Source organism: Hemiscyllium ocellatum, chromosome 8 (assembly GCF_020745735.1).
Source record: "Hemiscyllium ocellatum isolate sHemOce1 chromosome 8, sHemOce1.pat.X.cur, whole genome shotgun sequence".
NCBI lineage: Eukaryota > Metazoa > Chordata > Chondrichthyes > Orectolobiformes > Hemiscylliidae > Hemiscyllium > Hemiscyllium ocellatum.
In genome coordinates, this window is record NC_083408.1 from 117,846,199 (window position 1) to 117,861,062 (window position 14,864).

At 46.3% G+C, this 14,864-nt stretch overlaps 1 protein-coding gene across 4 annotated transcripts in view; it reads left to right on the forward strand.

The window, feature by feature from the left end:
* ttll5 (tubulin tyrosine ligase-like family, member 5) overlaps nucleotides 1–14,864 on the forward strand; it is a 386,423-nt gene that overhangs the window by 171,905 nt on the left and 199,654 nt on the right. For all 4 annotated transcript variants that reach the window (XM_060829527.1, XM_060829530.1, XM_060829531.1 and 1 more), the window contains 5 exons: nucleotides 3,858–3,920; nucleotides 5,658–5,690; nucleotides 11,675–11,829; nucleotides 13,581–13,923; nucleotides 14,063–14,183. In XM_060829527.1, the coding sequence (XP_060685510.1) occupies nucleotides 3,858–3,920; nucleotides 5,658–5,690; nucleotides 11,675–11,829; nucleotides 13,581–13,923; nucleotides 14,063–14,183 (715 nt within the window). The remainder of the gene's footprint in view (nucleotides 1–3,857; nucleotides 3,921–5,657; nucleotides 5,691–11,674; nucleotides 11,830–13,580; nucleotides 13,924–14,062; nucleotides 14,184–14,864) is intronic.

Sequence of the window (14,864 nt, forward strand, 5' to 3'; positions counted from 1 at the left end):
ATCAAAATGTCTGTCCACGCTAAGTCCATTTCCCTGCACTAGGCTCAGACCATTCCTATCCATGTATTTGTCCAAATGCTTTTTGGATGTTGTCAATGTATCCGCCTCACCCAATTCCGCTGGCAGCTCATTACGTATGTGTATCACCCTCTGTGTAAAAAAGGTTGCCCCTCAGGTTCCCTTTTGTTCTTTCCCCTTTGAACTGATGCCCTCTAGTCCTCGATTCCCCAACCCTGAGCGCATTCACCCTGTCCATGCCTGTCATGATCTTATCCACCTCTCTAAGGTTTCCCCCTCAGTCACCTACACTCTAAAGAAAAAGTCCCAGCTTGACCACCCTCTCTCTATAACTCAGACCATTGAGTCCAAACAAAATCTTTGTAAATTTCTGCTGCATGCTTTCCAGTTTAATAACATCCTTCCTATAACAAGGTGACCAAAAGTGAACATAATACTCTCACGTGCAGCCTCACCAACACCCTATATAACTGCAGCATACCTTCCCAACTTCTATACTCAATGCCCTGACTGATGAAGGTCAGTGTGCCAAAAGCCTTCTTCACTGTCCTGTCTACTCGTGATTCTACTTTTAGAGAACTGTGCACCTAAACTGCAAGATCCCTCTGTTCCACTCCATTCCTCAGGCTCTATCATTCACCATAAAACCCCTACCTTAATTTGACTTTCCAAAATGCAAGACCTCACACTTACCTATATGAAACCCCATTTGCCATTTGTTGGCCCACTCCCCCAGCTGATCAACGTCGTGCTGCAATTTCTGATAACCTTCCACAATGTTGCCTATTTTAGTGTCATCAGCAAACTTACTCATGCCTTGTACATTCTCATCCAAATCATTGATATAGATAACAAACAGTAATGGGCCCAGCACCGACCCCTTAACTTTCCAAGACTCCTTTGATTAGGGAAAATCCTACTAGATTGGGAGATAGTGACGGTAACTTCTTTACTCAAAAATTGGGGGAGGTAGAAAGCATGAACTTGCAGGCCAGTTAGTTTAACATCTGTCACAGGAAAATGTTAGAAGCTATTATTGAAGAGGTTCTGGTAGGGCACACAAATAAATGAAGGTAATAAGAGCCAAAATGATTTGTGAAAAGGAAATCATGTTTTACCAATCTACTGGAGTCATTCCTTCATTTTAACAAGAAGAATAAAAAACAAGCATCTTGTATAAATGGTGAGAAACTGCTGAGCTGTGTGGTGCTAGCGTGGAGGTACAGCAAGTCATTAGAAAGCTAATAGATAATGATCATTTTTCACCAGGAGTATTAGATTCAAAAGCAGCTACACAGGGCACTGATGAGACCACATCTGGAGTATTGTGCAGGGGAATATGTAAATATTTTGAAGCAGTTCAGAGAAGATGAGCAGATTAGTACCTGGACTGGTTGTTATGGGAGGGGTTTATGTTATGAGGAAAGGCTTGAGCACATTCGAATATTTGTTGGAATTCAGGAGAAAGCAGTGACTATTTTAAAACAAAAAAATCCTAAGAGATTTTGACAGGATGACAGTAAAGATGATATTTCATCTTTTGGGAGAAACTATAACGAGGGATTACTGTGTGAAAATCAGGGGTTGCCCATTTAAAACAGAGGTGAGATAATTCTTTTTTCTGTCAGAGGGCCGTAGGTCTTTGGAACTCTCTTCCTCAAAAGATGGTGAAGTCAGAGTCTTGAATATTTTTAAGGCAGAGATAGATCTATTCTTGTTTAGCAAAGGGTTGAAATGCTCCCAGCAATAGGCAGGAATGTAGATGTGAGGTTACAATCCTGCTACAAGCATGCTATGCCCCAATTGAATGGCACAGCAGGCCTGAGGACCAGAATGGCCAACTCTTGCTTATGTTTCATATGTTTGTCTTCTTCATTTACTGAAATGGCTCAGTCTGTCAGCATTGGTATTGTTGCCCGAGTTTTAAAGCTAGGATAACCATACATGCTACTCCTTCATGAATCCTGGCAGGAGAACTGTCATGAGCTGACAGCTGTCTGTAGCTGCTTGGATAATGTACTTCTTCACCTATCTGCCAACTCTTGTGCCATCTGCCTGTGGCTGCAGTCCATTTTTTAAAGCCGTCTGAAGAGGCTGCGTAAGCCACAATCTGAATGGTCACAATAGGGAAAGGCCAAAATCTGATTCCTTAACATTGAGAGGTCTTATCAGCATCTTCCATATAGAACATAGAATATAGAACATTACAGCGCAGTACAGGCCCTTCGGCCCTCAATGTTGCGCCGACCTGTCATACCAATCTGAAGCCCATCTAACCTACACTATTCCATGTACGTCCATATGCTTGTCCAATGACGACTTAAATGTACTTAAAGTTGGCGAATCTACTACCGTTACAGGCAAAGCATTCCATACCCTTACTACTCTCTGAGTAAAGAAACTACCTCTGACATCTGCCCTATGTCTGTCACACCTCAATTTAAAGCTATGGCCCCTCGTGTTTGCCGTCACCATATTTGGAAAAAGGCTCTCCCTGCCCACCCTATCTAACCCTCTGATTATCTTAAATGTGTCTATTAAGTCACCTCTCAACCTTCTTCTCTCTAATGAAAACAGCCTCAAGTCCCTCAGCCTTTCCTCATAAGACCTTCCCTCCATACCAGGCAACATCCTAGTAAATCTCCTCTGCACCCTTTTCAAAGCTTCCACATCCTTCTTATAATGCGGTGACCAGAACTGTACACAATACTCCAAGTGCAGCCCCACCAGAGTTTTGTACAGCTGTAGCATAATGTCATGGTTCCGGAACTCGATCCCTCTATTAATAAAATCTTAAACACTGTATGCCTTCTTAACAACCCTGTCAACCTGGGTGGCAACTTTCAAGGATCAGTGTATCTGGACACCGAGATCTCTCTGCTCATCTACACTACCAAGAATCTTACCAGTAGCCCAGTACTTTACATTCCGGTTATTCCGACCAAAGTGAATCACCTCACACTTTTCCGCATTAAACTCCATTTGCCACCTCTCAGCCCAACTCTGCAGCTTATCTATGTCTCTCTGTAACCTATAACATCCTTCGTCACTATCCACAACTCCACCGACCTTAGTGTTGTCTGCAAATTTACTAACCCACCCTTCTATGCCCTCATCCAGGTTGTTTATAAAAATGATGAACAGCAGTGGACCCAACACCGACCCTTGGGGTACACCACTGGTAACTGGACACCAGGATGAACATTTCCCATCAACCACCACCTTCTGTCTTCCTTCAGCAAGCCAATTACTGATCCAAACTGCTATATCTCCCACAATCCCATTCCTCTGCATTTTGTACAATAGCCTACTGTGGGGAACCTTATCGAACGCCGTGCTGAAATCCATATACACCACATCAACCGGTTTACTCTCATCTACCTGTTTGGTCACCTTTTCAAAGAACTCAATAAGGTTTGTGAGGCACGACCTACCCTTCACAAAACCGTGCTGACTATCCCTAATCAAATTATTCCTTTCTAGATGATTATAAATCCTATCTCTTAAAACCTTTTCCAACACTTTACCAACAACTGAAGTAAGGCTCACTGGTCTATAATTACCAGGGTTGTCTCTACTCCCCTTCTTAAACAGGGGAATAACATTTGCTATCCTCCAGTCTTCTGGCACTATTCCTGTAGACAATGACGATTTAAACATCAATGCCAAAGGTGAGAATGAAATGAGTAAAAGCCTCATAAGTACTTAGAAATAGAGACACGTTTTTGAATGATTCCATGCCAGGCCTATGATGAATTGATAATAGAGGTTTATGAATCTGCAATGAATAATTCCAATTATTGTTTACTGCCTTCCTAACACTGTATTTCATTCACCAGGCAATTTCTAGAGCATAAAACCACGCTGAACTATGTGCTGGCCACACGTCTTTTTGCAGGCAGGTAAGGGCACTGCTGGGAGGAGTACAGCGACAAGTTACTCATATTCTGCTCCATTTGTACTTTGAATCCCACTGAAGTAAGGGGTCTCCCTCCCTCTCGTGAAGGGGCTGACTCTCACTGAGGTACGGGGTCTCCCTCCCTCTCCTGAAGGGGCTAACTCTCACTGAGGTACGGGGTCTCCCTCCCTCTCCTGAAGGGGCTGGCTCTCACTGGGGTACGGGGTCTCCCTCCCTCTCTTGAAGGGGCTAACTCTCACTGGGGTACGGGGTCTCCCTCCCTCTCCTGAAGGGACTGACCCTCACTGGGGTACGGGGTCTCCCTCCCTCTCGTGAAGGGGCTGACTCTCAGGAGAAGAAATGATTTTTGAAGAAATGAAAGCGGAGCATCATCTCACAGGCATCACTGTGGAAAAGGAATACCAGCAGACATTTCCCTCGCCCAGAGGCACTGTTATTTATCAAATTGTCTAGTGAATGAATTACCAGTCCAGATTTTGATTGGCCCTACAGCTCTGTGATTATGAACAGACCATTAGGGAAGGCTTTTACCAGGGGATAGGTTGGGAGGGGAATGACAAGCAAAATGATATGGGAGGGCATCATGGTGTTTGTCGTCTTCTAGTGCACGTCAATTTGCCAGTAGCAGGAAAGGAATCCCATTTGGATGAATTAAATGACAAATGAAGGACGTCTCATTGCCTTTGTGGGCATCCTTCCAGCTGGTGAGAGGCCTGCTTAGGGAAACTGCGATACAAATTAGTGGGCTTCTATGTTACAGGCAGAGGTATCCCCTTTAGGACAGAGATGAGGAGAAACTTCTTCACCCAGAGAGTGGTGGCTGTGTGGAGTGCTCTGCCCCAGAGGGCAGTGGAGGCCCAGTCTCTGGATTCATTTAAGAAAGAGTTGGATAGAGCTCTCAAGGATTGTGGATTCAAGGTTTATGGGGATAAGGCAGGAACAGGATACTGATTAAGGATGATCAGTTATGATCATATTGAATGGTGGTGCAGGCTCGAAGGGCAGAATGGTCTACTCCTGCACCTATTGTCTATTGTCCGTGTCCTGCTGAGGCACCTCCCCAGTGGCAATAGACGCACCTGACATCTGTGCTGCCTTCTCTTTGGGGCCAGCAGTGCCTCTAGGCTGCGAGAATGTGCTGAACATGGCCATTGGAGTGGCGATGTAGATCATGGTTCAGGAAGCTGCAGCCACATACACGAGGTCTGTGCAGAAGAATAAAAATTAGAGGGAATGCTGCTTAGGGTCTCTTTGCCCTTCCTGAGACTACACTAATTGGCTCCCAGCTCCCCATTTACCCTACTTCATAAAACACAGAACATTACAGTTCAGTACAGGCCCTTCGGCCCTCAATGTTGCGCCAACCTGTCATACAAATCTGAAGCCCATCTAATCTACATTCTTCCATGTACGTCCATATGCTTGTAGAATGACGACTTAAATGTACTTAAAGTTGGCTAGGGCATGTTCCTGTTCCAAATGCAACTTCAGCAATGGTACCTGTAGCTAAGGCTGGCAGCACTTTACTGCAGTCTGCAAAATGCAGCCTTGGTCCTGTTGTGCAGTAAAGTAGTGTAACACCCTGTCTTCAGCTCCTATGATGGAACTCCTGTAGCTTAGGTGAAATTCAGCCAACCGTGTTAGTTTTCTTGGCTGAGCATTTTGAGCTGTTACCTCAGTAGTTCTGTGACATGATTTCTATTTTTATTTCTATTTTCAGGAAGAAGAAACTTGCTACCTCGTTAAAACTTCGGTAAGGAATTGGCTCAGTGCCGTGAAATGTGGCAAAGTCTCTTGAGTAAATAGCAAAAGCTCTTGTTAAGTGTTACTGAAAAATACACATTTTGATGAAGCTTTTTATCTTGCACTCATCAGAACAATTCACTAGAAATACCATTTCAAGGGAAAAATCAACATTTATTCTCCATGAAAGGGGTTGGCAAGTGAACTCTGAATAGTAGAGGCTTTGCCATGATTAAACCAGGCAAGGTGACTCTTGATTGGTCAGGGCAATTCCCCGAGAAATGAACCAGCAAATGTCTGTCATCTATTTAATTAGCTTGCCTTTGCAATACATGCAACGCAGCGTTCAACATTAGATCTGATTCTGCAATTGAACAACATTTGCGAGGTAACGAAATTGCTGGCGAACTCAGCGCGCCTGGCAGCATCTGTGAAAAGAAATTAGAGTTAATGTTTCAAGCCCAGTGACTCTTCATCAGAACTGTTAGCAGCTAGGAAAAATGGCATTTATGTTGTAGCTAAAGTTGGGGAGGAGGGGAAGAGATGAGGTGTGTGAAGAGTTGGAGATGGAGCCAAGAGAGAGAAAGAGACAGAGAGATATAAAAGGGGTAGTAAACACGGAGAAAAAGGATAGCAGACCAGGAAAGGAGAAGAGCTTAATGTGATACTAAGAGTTAAGAGTAGGATAGAATAGGTAAGCAGTACCGAAAACAAAAACAGAAATCAGTGGAAAGGCTCAGCAGATCTGGCAGCATCTGTGGAGAGAAATCAGACCCAATGCTTTGTGTTCAGTGAATCTTCCTCAGACCTGAATGCAACCCATAGGAGTAGGTGAGAATGTACTAAAGGCAACCCATGTCATAACAGGACTGGGTAAAAGAAAACATGGAAAGATGAACTCAGGCTCTAAAGTTATTGAACTTGATGTTGTGACGTAGAGGCTGTAGGGTCATCAAGTAGAAAATTTGATGTTGTTCTTCGAGCTTACATTGAGGCTTACTGAATACTGCCTGTGACAGAAATGTTAGAGACAAAAAAAACCTGCAGATATTGGAATCCAAGGTAGACAAGCAGGAGCTGGAAGAACACAACAAGCCAGGCAGCATCAGAAGGTGGAGAAGTCAATGTTTCAAGTGAAACCTGAAGTCCTGAAGAAGGGTTATACCCGAAACGTTGACCTCTCCACCTTCTGATGCTGCCTGGCTTGTTGTGCTCTTCCAGCCTCCTGTTTTTCTACCTGTGACAGAAATGTTGGTATGGGAACATGGTGGTGTGTTGAAGTGTCAGGCAATTGGAAGCTCAGGTCATTTTTGTGGGCAAAGTGTAGATCTTCTGCAAAGCAGTCATCCAGTGTGCATTTCATCTCTTCAATGTAGAGGAGACCACATTGTGAGCAGCAAATGCAGTAGACCAGATTGAGTGAAGTGCACGTAGACAATAGGTGCAGGAGTAGGTCATTCTGCCCTTCGAGCCTGCACCACCATTCAACATGATCATGGCTGATCATCCTCAATCAGTATCCTATTCCTGTCTTATCTCCATAACCCTTGATTCCACTATCCTTGAGAGCTCGATCCAACTCTTTCTTAAATGAATCCAGAGACTGGGCCTCCACAGCCTTCTGGGGCAGAGCATTCCACACAGCCACCACTCTCTGGTGAAGAGGTTTCTCCTCATCTCTGTCCTAAATGGTCTACCCCGTATTTTTAAGCTGTGTCCTCTGGTTAGGGACTCACCCATCAGCGGAAACATGTTTCCTGTCTCCAGAGTGTCCAATCCTTTAATAATCGTATACATCTCAATCAGATCCTCTCTCAGTCTTCTAAACTCAAGGGTATACAAGCCCAGTTGCTCCAATCTTTCAACATAAGATAGTCCCGCCATTCCAGGAATTGACCTCATGAACCTATGCTGCACTCCCTCAATAGCCAGAATGTCTTTCCTCAAATTTGGAGACCAGAACTGCACACAATATTCCAGGTGCGGTCTCACCAGGGCCCTGTACAGCTGCAGAAGACCCTCTTTGCTTCTATACTCAATCCCTCTTGTTATGAAGGCCAGCATGCTATTAGCCTTCTTCACTACCTGCTGTACCTGCATGCTTGCCTTCATTGACTGGTGTACAAGAACACCCAGATCTCTCTGTACTGCCCCTTTACCTAAATTAATTCCATTGAGGTAGTAATCTGCCTTCCTGTTTTTGCCACCAAAGTGGATAACCATACATTTATCCACATTAAACTGCATCTGCCATGCATCTGACCACTCACCTAACTTGTCCAGGTCACCCTGTAATCTCTTAACATCCTCCTCACATTTCACCCTGCCACCCAGCTTAGTATCATCAGCAAATTTGCTAATGTTACTATTAATATCATCTTCTATATCATTAACATATATTGTAAAAAGCTGCGGTCCAAGCACGGATCCCTGCGGTACCCCACTGGTTACTGCCTGCCATTCTGAAATGGAGCCGTTTATCACTACTCTTTGTTTCCTGTCAGCCAACCAACTTTCAATCCAAGTCAGTACTTTGCCCCCAATACCATGCACCCTAATTTTGCTCACTAAACTCCTCTGTGGGACTTTATCAAAGACTTTCTGAAAGTCCAGGTACACTACATCCACTGGATCTCCCTTGTCCATCTTCAGAGTTATATCCTCAAAACATTCCAGAAGATTAGTCAAGCATGATTTCCCCTTCATAAATCCATGCTGACTCTGATCTATCCTGTTACTACTATCCAGATTTGTCGTAATATCGTCCTTTATAATTGACTCCAGCATCTTTCCCACCACTGAGGTCAGACTAACTGGTCTATAATTTCCTGTTTTCTCTCTTGCTCCTTTCTTAAAAAGTGGTACAACATTAGCCATCCTCCAATCTGCAGGAGCTGACCCTGAATCTATCGAACTCTGGAAAATAATCACCAACACATCCACGATTTCTCGAGCCACCTCCTTCAGTACCCTGGGATGTAGACCATCAGGCCCCAGGGACTTATCAGCCTTCAGACCTAACAGTCTCTCCAAGATCAATTCCTGGCAAATATAAATTCCCTTCAGTTCAGGTCCTTCAGCCACTGTTACCTCAGGGAGGTAATGTGCTGCTTCACCTGGAAGATGTGTCTGGGATCTTTGATCATGAAGAGGGAGGAAGTAATTGGGCAGGTGTTACACCTTCTGCAATTGTATGGGAAGGTGCTTTAGGAAGATGTTGGGAACAGAGGAGGTATGGACCAGAGTATCCCAGAGGGAATGGTTCCTGCAGAATGCTGACATGGAAAGGGAGCAGAGAGGAATATGTGTCTGGTTGATGAAGATCACAGAAATGGTGGCTTACAGACCTTTGGGTGGAGAGGCTGGTGGAGTGCTAAATAAGGACCAGGGAGACCCTGTCATTGTTATGGGTGGAAAGGCAAGGGAAGAGGTGAGGACGGAAGTGCAGAAGATGGTTCAGATATGTCTGAGAGCCCTGTCAGCCATGTGGTGGGAATTCCTCAGTTGACAACAAACGTAGATCGAGGTCCCCTGTGGGAGGTAGTATCGTCAGAGGAGAATTTGGGAGAGTGTGATGGGCTGATTCAAGGAATGCAGGGTGTGAGGATGTACAGTTCAGGTCACTTTGGGAGCTGGTGGATTTGTGATGGATATTGGTGGCCAGTCTATCCCCAAAAATAGAAACAGAGATGTCAAGGAAGGGAAGGGAGGAGTTAGGGATGGACCAGATAAAGGTGAAAGCAGGGTGGGATCTTGGAAGGAACATTGATAGATTTTTCTAATTCTGGATGAGGGAGGGAAACAGCACTGGTAATGTAATCAATCTACCAAAGCAAGAGTTGTGGCTGGGGCCAGAGTAGGACTGAAATAAGCAATGTACCACATACTGCACAGAGAGACAGTCATAACTGGGAGCCATGTGGGTGCCCATGGTCATTTCTGTGACCTGGAGAAAGTGAGAGGAGTTAAAGGAGGAGTTGTTCAGGGTGAGGACAAGCTCGGCCGGGTGGAGCAGGGCGCTGGGAGGATGGACAGTTTGGCCTTTTTTCCAGGAAGAAGCATAGAGCCCCGAGACCATCCTTATGGAGAATGGACGTAGAAAGGGACTGGACATCCGTGGGAAAAAGGAGCAGCTGGAACCCACAAACTGGAAATCCTGAAACTGGTGTAAAGCATCAGAACAATTGTGGATGTAAATGAGAGGAGAAAACTCGACTGAGGTAGGAAGAGATGAGTTGTGTGGGGCAGGAGCAGGCAGAAACAATGGCTCTGCCCAGGCAGTCCTGTTTGTGAATTTTGGGAAGGAGGTAGAAGCAGGCTGTGCGGGGTTTGGGGGCTGGAACACGAGATCACCGGATGAGATGAGGTTGGTGACTGTTATGGACATTGGTCCTCCAGGATATTCTGGTCCATTCCTCTTCTATCCCCGACATCTCCTCACATTCCCACGGCAACTTCCCTTTCAATCATAGAAGGTGTGATACCTGCCTGTTTACTTCCTCCCTCCTCAGTCATACCTTTAAGGTGAAGCAGCAATTTATCTACACTTCATTCAATCAAGTCAACTGTATTTACTGTTTGCATGTGGTCTTCTCTACACTGGGGAGGTGAAATGTACACTGGGTGACTGCTTTGCATAACAGCTATGCTCTGTCCACAAAAATAACCCCGGGCTTCCATTTGCCTACCACTTCAACACACCACCATGTTCCCCCCGACAGTTTCTTTCACAGGTAGCTGCAGTGCTCCAGCAGATCTCAGCCTCAACTCGAAGAACTACCTCTCATTTCCTACTCGGGGATTCTATAGCCTCACAGATTCAATATCAAGTTCAATAACTTTTAGAGTCTGATTCCATCCTTCTATGATTTATTTTTACCCATACCTACACCCAATCCTATTGTGACATGACTTATCTTTAGCACAGTCACCCTCTTTCTCCCACTCTTAACTCTTATCATCACTTATTCAGCTTTTCTTCTGTCCTGGCCAGCTATCCATTATCTCCTTGTTTACCTATCCCTTTCATATCTCTCTTTCTCTGCGTTATCTATCTATCTATCTATCTACTACCTACCTACCTACTCATCTCTCCCCTTCTCCCCCTCCATTCGTTGTCTTCAGCATAAATACCATTTTTTCCAAGCTTCTGTCATTTCTGATGAAGAGTCATTGGACACACATGAGTTTGTTTCAACTCAGCAACAGCTTAGTTCTGGGACAATGTCCTGACCAATCAGAGTCAACCTGCCTGTTTTAAAATACAGTCAAAGTGTGGCAGTTAACTGTCAATCAGCATTAATTCTCTGGACCAATCAGAATCCACTTGCAAACAAAGTCAGACTGTGCCAGGACATAATAAATATGAAATAGATATTTGATATTGTCAATCAGATGCATATGTTATCATTTCACACATGTTATAATAATGCTGATTATTGCTGTTCAATGCCCTGCAGTTGGTGCTGCTCTAATGCTAATCAGTAGCTCTGTGATATTAATGTTATCAAAATGGTGGTTTGTAGCTCTGTAATATCGTAATCTGATTGCTGCAATAATCCTCATTAATAACTCTGTAATACTCTGCGTGATTGCTGTAATAATGTTGGTTAATTGCTCTATAATAATATTCAGGTATTAGTGCTGTAATGTTGCTGATTAAGAGCCCTGTAATACTCTGGCAATCCTGTAATAATGTTGATTAATGGCTCTGTGATACCATGATTATTCTGATTCTGCTTTGTAGATATTGTGTTATTAACTTTACATTGTATGAACTGAGGAGATGTCTCCCCAAGAGATGGAGATTCCTTATTACTGCCGATATAGAGGGTCAGCATAGTTGTTTCCGGACACAGACAAGTTTGATTTGTTGTATTAAAGAGTTCAGAATTTTCTTCCTGAAAAGTAACACTGTCCATTTTATCAATACTCTGTTTTTTATAGGATATGAATATTTCTGCATTTTTCTTTATCTACTCCCTTCCCTTTCAGCAATGGTGTAACGCAGAGCAATCACGGGCCTGTCCGCACAGAGGTGTTACTTGTAGAGGCTCACAACCATGTTCAGCAATACGAGAGGAAACTGCTGTCACTGGAAGAGAGAAGGAAGCAGAACCAACATGCTGCACAGACAGCATTGGGAAAAGGTGCTGGTTAGTTATCTAAGCATCTGTGTGCAATTTGTAGCAAGACTCATTGACTCTCCCAGTAATGTCCCAATAATGTTCTACTACAATTGGTACACTGAGAGCAGCAGCTCCAGGAGAGGGAGGGGGACCCCATACCCCAGTGAGGGTCAGCCCCTTCAGGAGAGGGAGGGGGACCCTGTACCCCAGTGAGAGTCAGCCCCTTCAGGAGAGGGAGGGAGACCCCATACCCCAGTGAGGGTCAGCCCCTTCAGGAGAGGGAGGGGGACCCTGTACCCCAGTGAGAGTCAGCCCCTTCAGGAGAGGGAGGGAGACCCTGTACCCCAGTGAGGGTTAGCCCCTTCAGGGGTGGGAGGGAGACCCTGTACCCCAGTGAGAATCAACCCCTTCAGGAGAGGGAGGGAGACCCCGTACCCCAGTGAGAGTCAGCCCCTTCAGGAGAGGGAGGGAGACCCTGTACCCCAGTGAGGGTCAGCCCCTTCAGGAGAGGGAGGGAGACCCCATACCCCAGTGAGAGTCAGCCCCTTCATGAGAGGGAGGGAGACCCCGTACCCCAGTGAGGGTCAGCCCCTTCAGGAGAGGGAGGGAGACCCTGTACCCCAGTGAGGGTCAGCCCCTTCAGGAGAGGGAGGGAGACCCCGTACCCCAGTGAGGGTCAGCCCCTTCAGGAGAGGGGGGGAGACCCTGTACCCCAGTGAGAATCAACCCCTTCATGAGAGGGAGGAAGACCCCGTACCCCAGTGAGAGTCAGCCCCTTCATGAGAGGGAGGAAGACCCCGTACCCCAGTGAGAGTCAGCCCCTTCATGAGAGGGAGGGAGACCCCGTACCCCAGTGAGAGTCAACCCCTTCGGGAGAGGGAGGGGGACCCCGTACTCCAGTGAGGGTCAGCCCCTTCAGGAGAGGGAGGGAGACCCCGTACCCCAGTGAGGGTCAGCCCCTTCAGGAGAGGGGGGGAGACCCTGTACCCCAGTGAGAATCAACCCCTTCAGGAGAGGGAGGGAGACCCCGTACCCCAGTGAGAGTCAGCCCCTTCATGAGAGGGAGGAAGACCCCGTACCCCAGTGAGAGTCAGCCCCTTCATGAGAGGGAGGGAGACCCCGTACCCCAGTGAGAGTCAGCCCCTTCGGGAGAGGGAGGGGGACCCCGTACTCCAGTGAGGGTCAGCCCCTTCAGGAGAGGGAGGGAGACCCTGTACCCCAGTGAGAGTCAGCCCCTTCATGAGAGGGAGGGGGACTCCATACCCCAGTGAGAGTCAGCCCCTTCAGGAGAGGGAGGGAGATCCCATACCCCAGTGAGGGTCAGCCCCTTCAGGAGAGGGAGGGAGACCCCATACCCCAGTGAGAGTCAGCCCCTTCAGGAGAGGGAGGGAGACCCCGTACCCCAGTGCCGGTCAGCCCCTTCAGGAGTGGGAGGGAGACCCTGTACCCCAGTGAGAATCAACCCCTTCAGGAGAGGGAGGGAGACCCCGTACCCCAGTGAGGGTCAGCCCCTTCATGAGAGGGAGGGAGACCCCGTACCCCAGTGAGAGTCAGCCCCTTCATGAGAGGGAGGGAGACCCCGTACCCCAGTGAGAGTCTGCCCCTTCAGGAGAGCGAGGGGGACCCCGTACCCCAGTGAGGGTCAGTCCCTTCAGGAGAGGAGAGGATAAACGGGCAAGAAAACATATAATACAAATCAAGAAAACATGCCTTTTTTTGTCTTTGGGCTTCCACATCTCAGGTGAAACTTTGAGATCTGTTTAACATTTCAGGGTCCTCGCACAAAATTGCAGTTGCTTCTTCTGGCAGTGCTGGTTGTGAAGCTGAGGGTGAAGGGGAAGAGGAAGCAGAGGATGATGAGGAAATATCAGAGGATGAAGCAGAAAATAGTGATCATACCTGCCCTGTCCAAGCCCTGGCTCAGGAACCAATCTCAAAAGACTTAAGAGTCAATAATGAGGGAATGCAGGAACAACTGGAACTCACTGAGCGGGAGGTTGTTGGCAAACAGATGCTTGGTCAGGGGCAATCTTTGACTCAAACCAAAGAGGAAGAAAACAGCAAGCAACCAAAAGTTAACCTCCTTGAGATGATACAGCAAGGAGCCAATCTAAGGTTGGTGCTAAGTAGTCAACATGTCTGCATTCTTTGTGGTTTTTTTAACATTGACAACAGTACTTTGGGTTTGAAGAATTGTGCCAGTTGTTGTATTACTGAATCTAATGCTGTGCTCATCTTCAATCTGTTTCCCCAGTAAGGTACAGGCACGCTTGGCCTTCGCGTCCTATCTGCAGCGTGTGCAGTTCCGGCTGCTCAGGGAGCGTCTCCATCAGAGTGAACCCACCACACTCACTGACCAGGAGGAGGAGCAAATGGTAACCACATTGTGGCTGCTTCTGGGTTTATGTAAGAAGCTAAAAAAAAGGAACTGACCATGAGCATCATCTTAACAGAAAATAAACATTTGAGTTTTAATCGAATTATAACTTCAGGATTCACATGAATGGTCAGATCAAGAACTTCCACGTGCACCCAGTGTTTATTGTTAGCCTGGAGATTATGTCAGGAACAAAATCTCAGGGAATGGTTACATATTCAGCTTGACAGCATGGAGTTATATAATGCAGCAAGACATACAGTGGTTCAGACTGGTTAATGAACACCTCCTGAAGCTGCAGATTTACTTACTGCTTTGCTCATTGCCACCCTTCAGCTTTTTTCTTAGTGGTCGGCCACAGCTCCCTACTCTGTAATTTGTCCAGCCATCTGTAACGAGACAGCACGTGTCTTGGGAATGTCTGATCCAAGCTCCACCACTTTCGTACAACCCATAGGAACGGGGTGGGGGGAGCCATTCAGCCCCTTAAGCATTTTCCCCATTTACTTAGATCATGGCAGATCTTTACCTGAACTCACTTTCCCCTGTCTTTGATCTGGATCCCCTGCTCTCATTATCTAAACACAAATTTATGACTCACTCACTCAGAGCTGAATGTATGACTAGGCTCCCAGCACGATGGAAGTTATTGGTAGCAGTGCCATCGAGCAGCACCTGC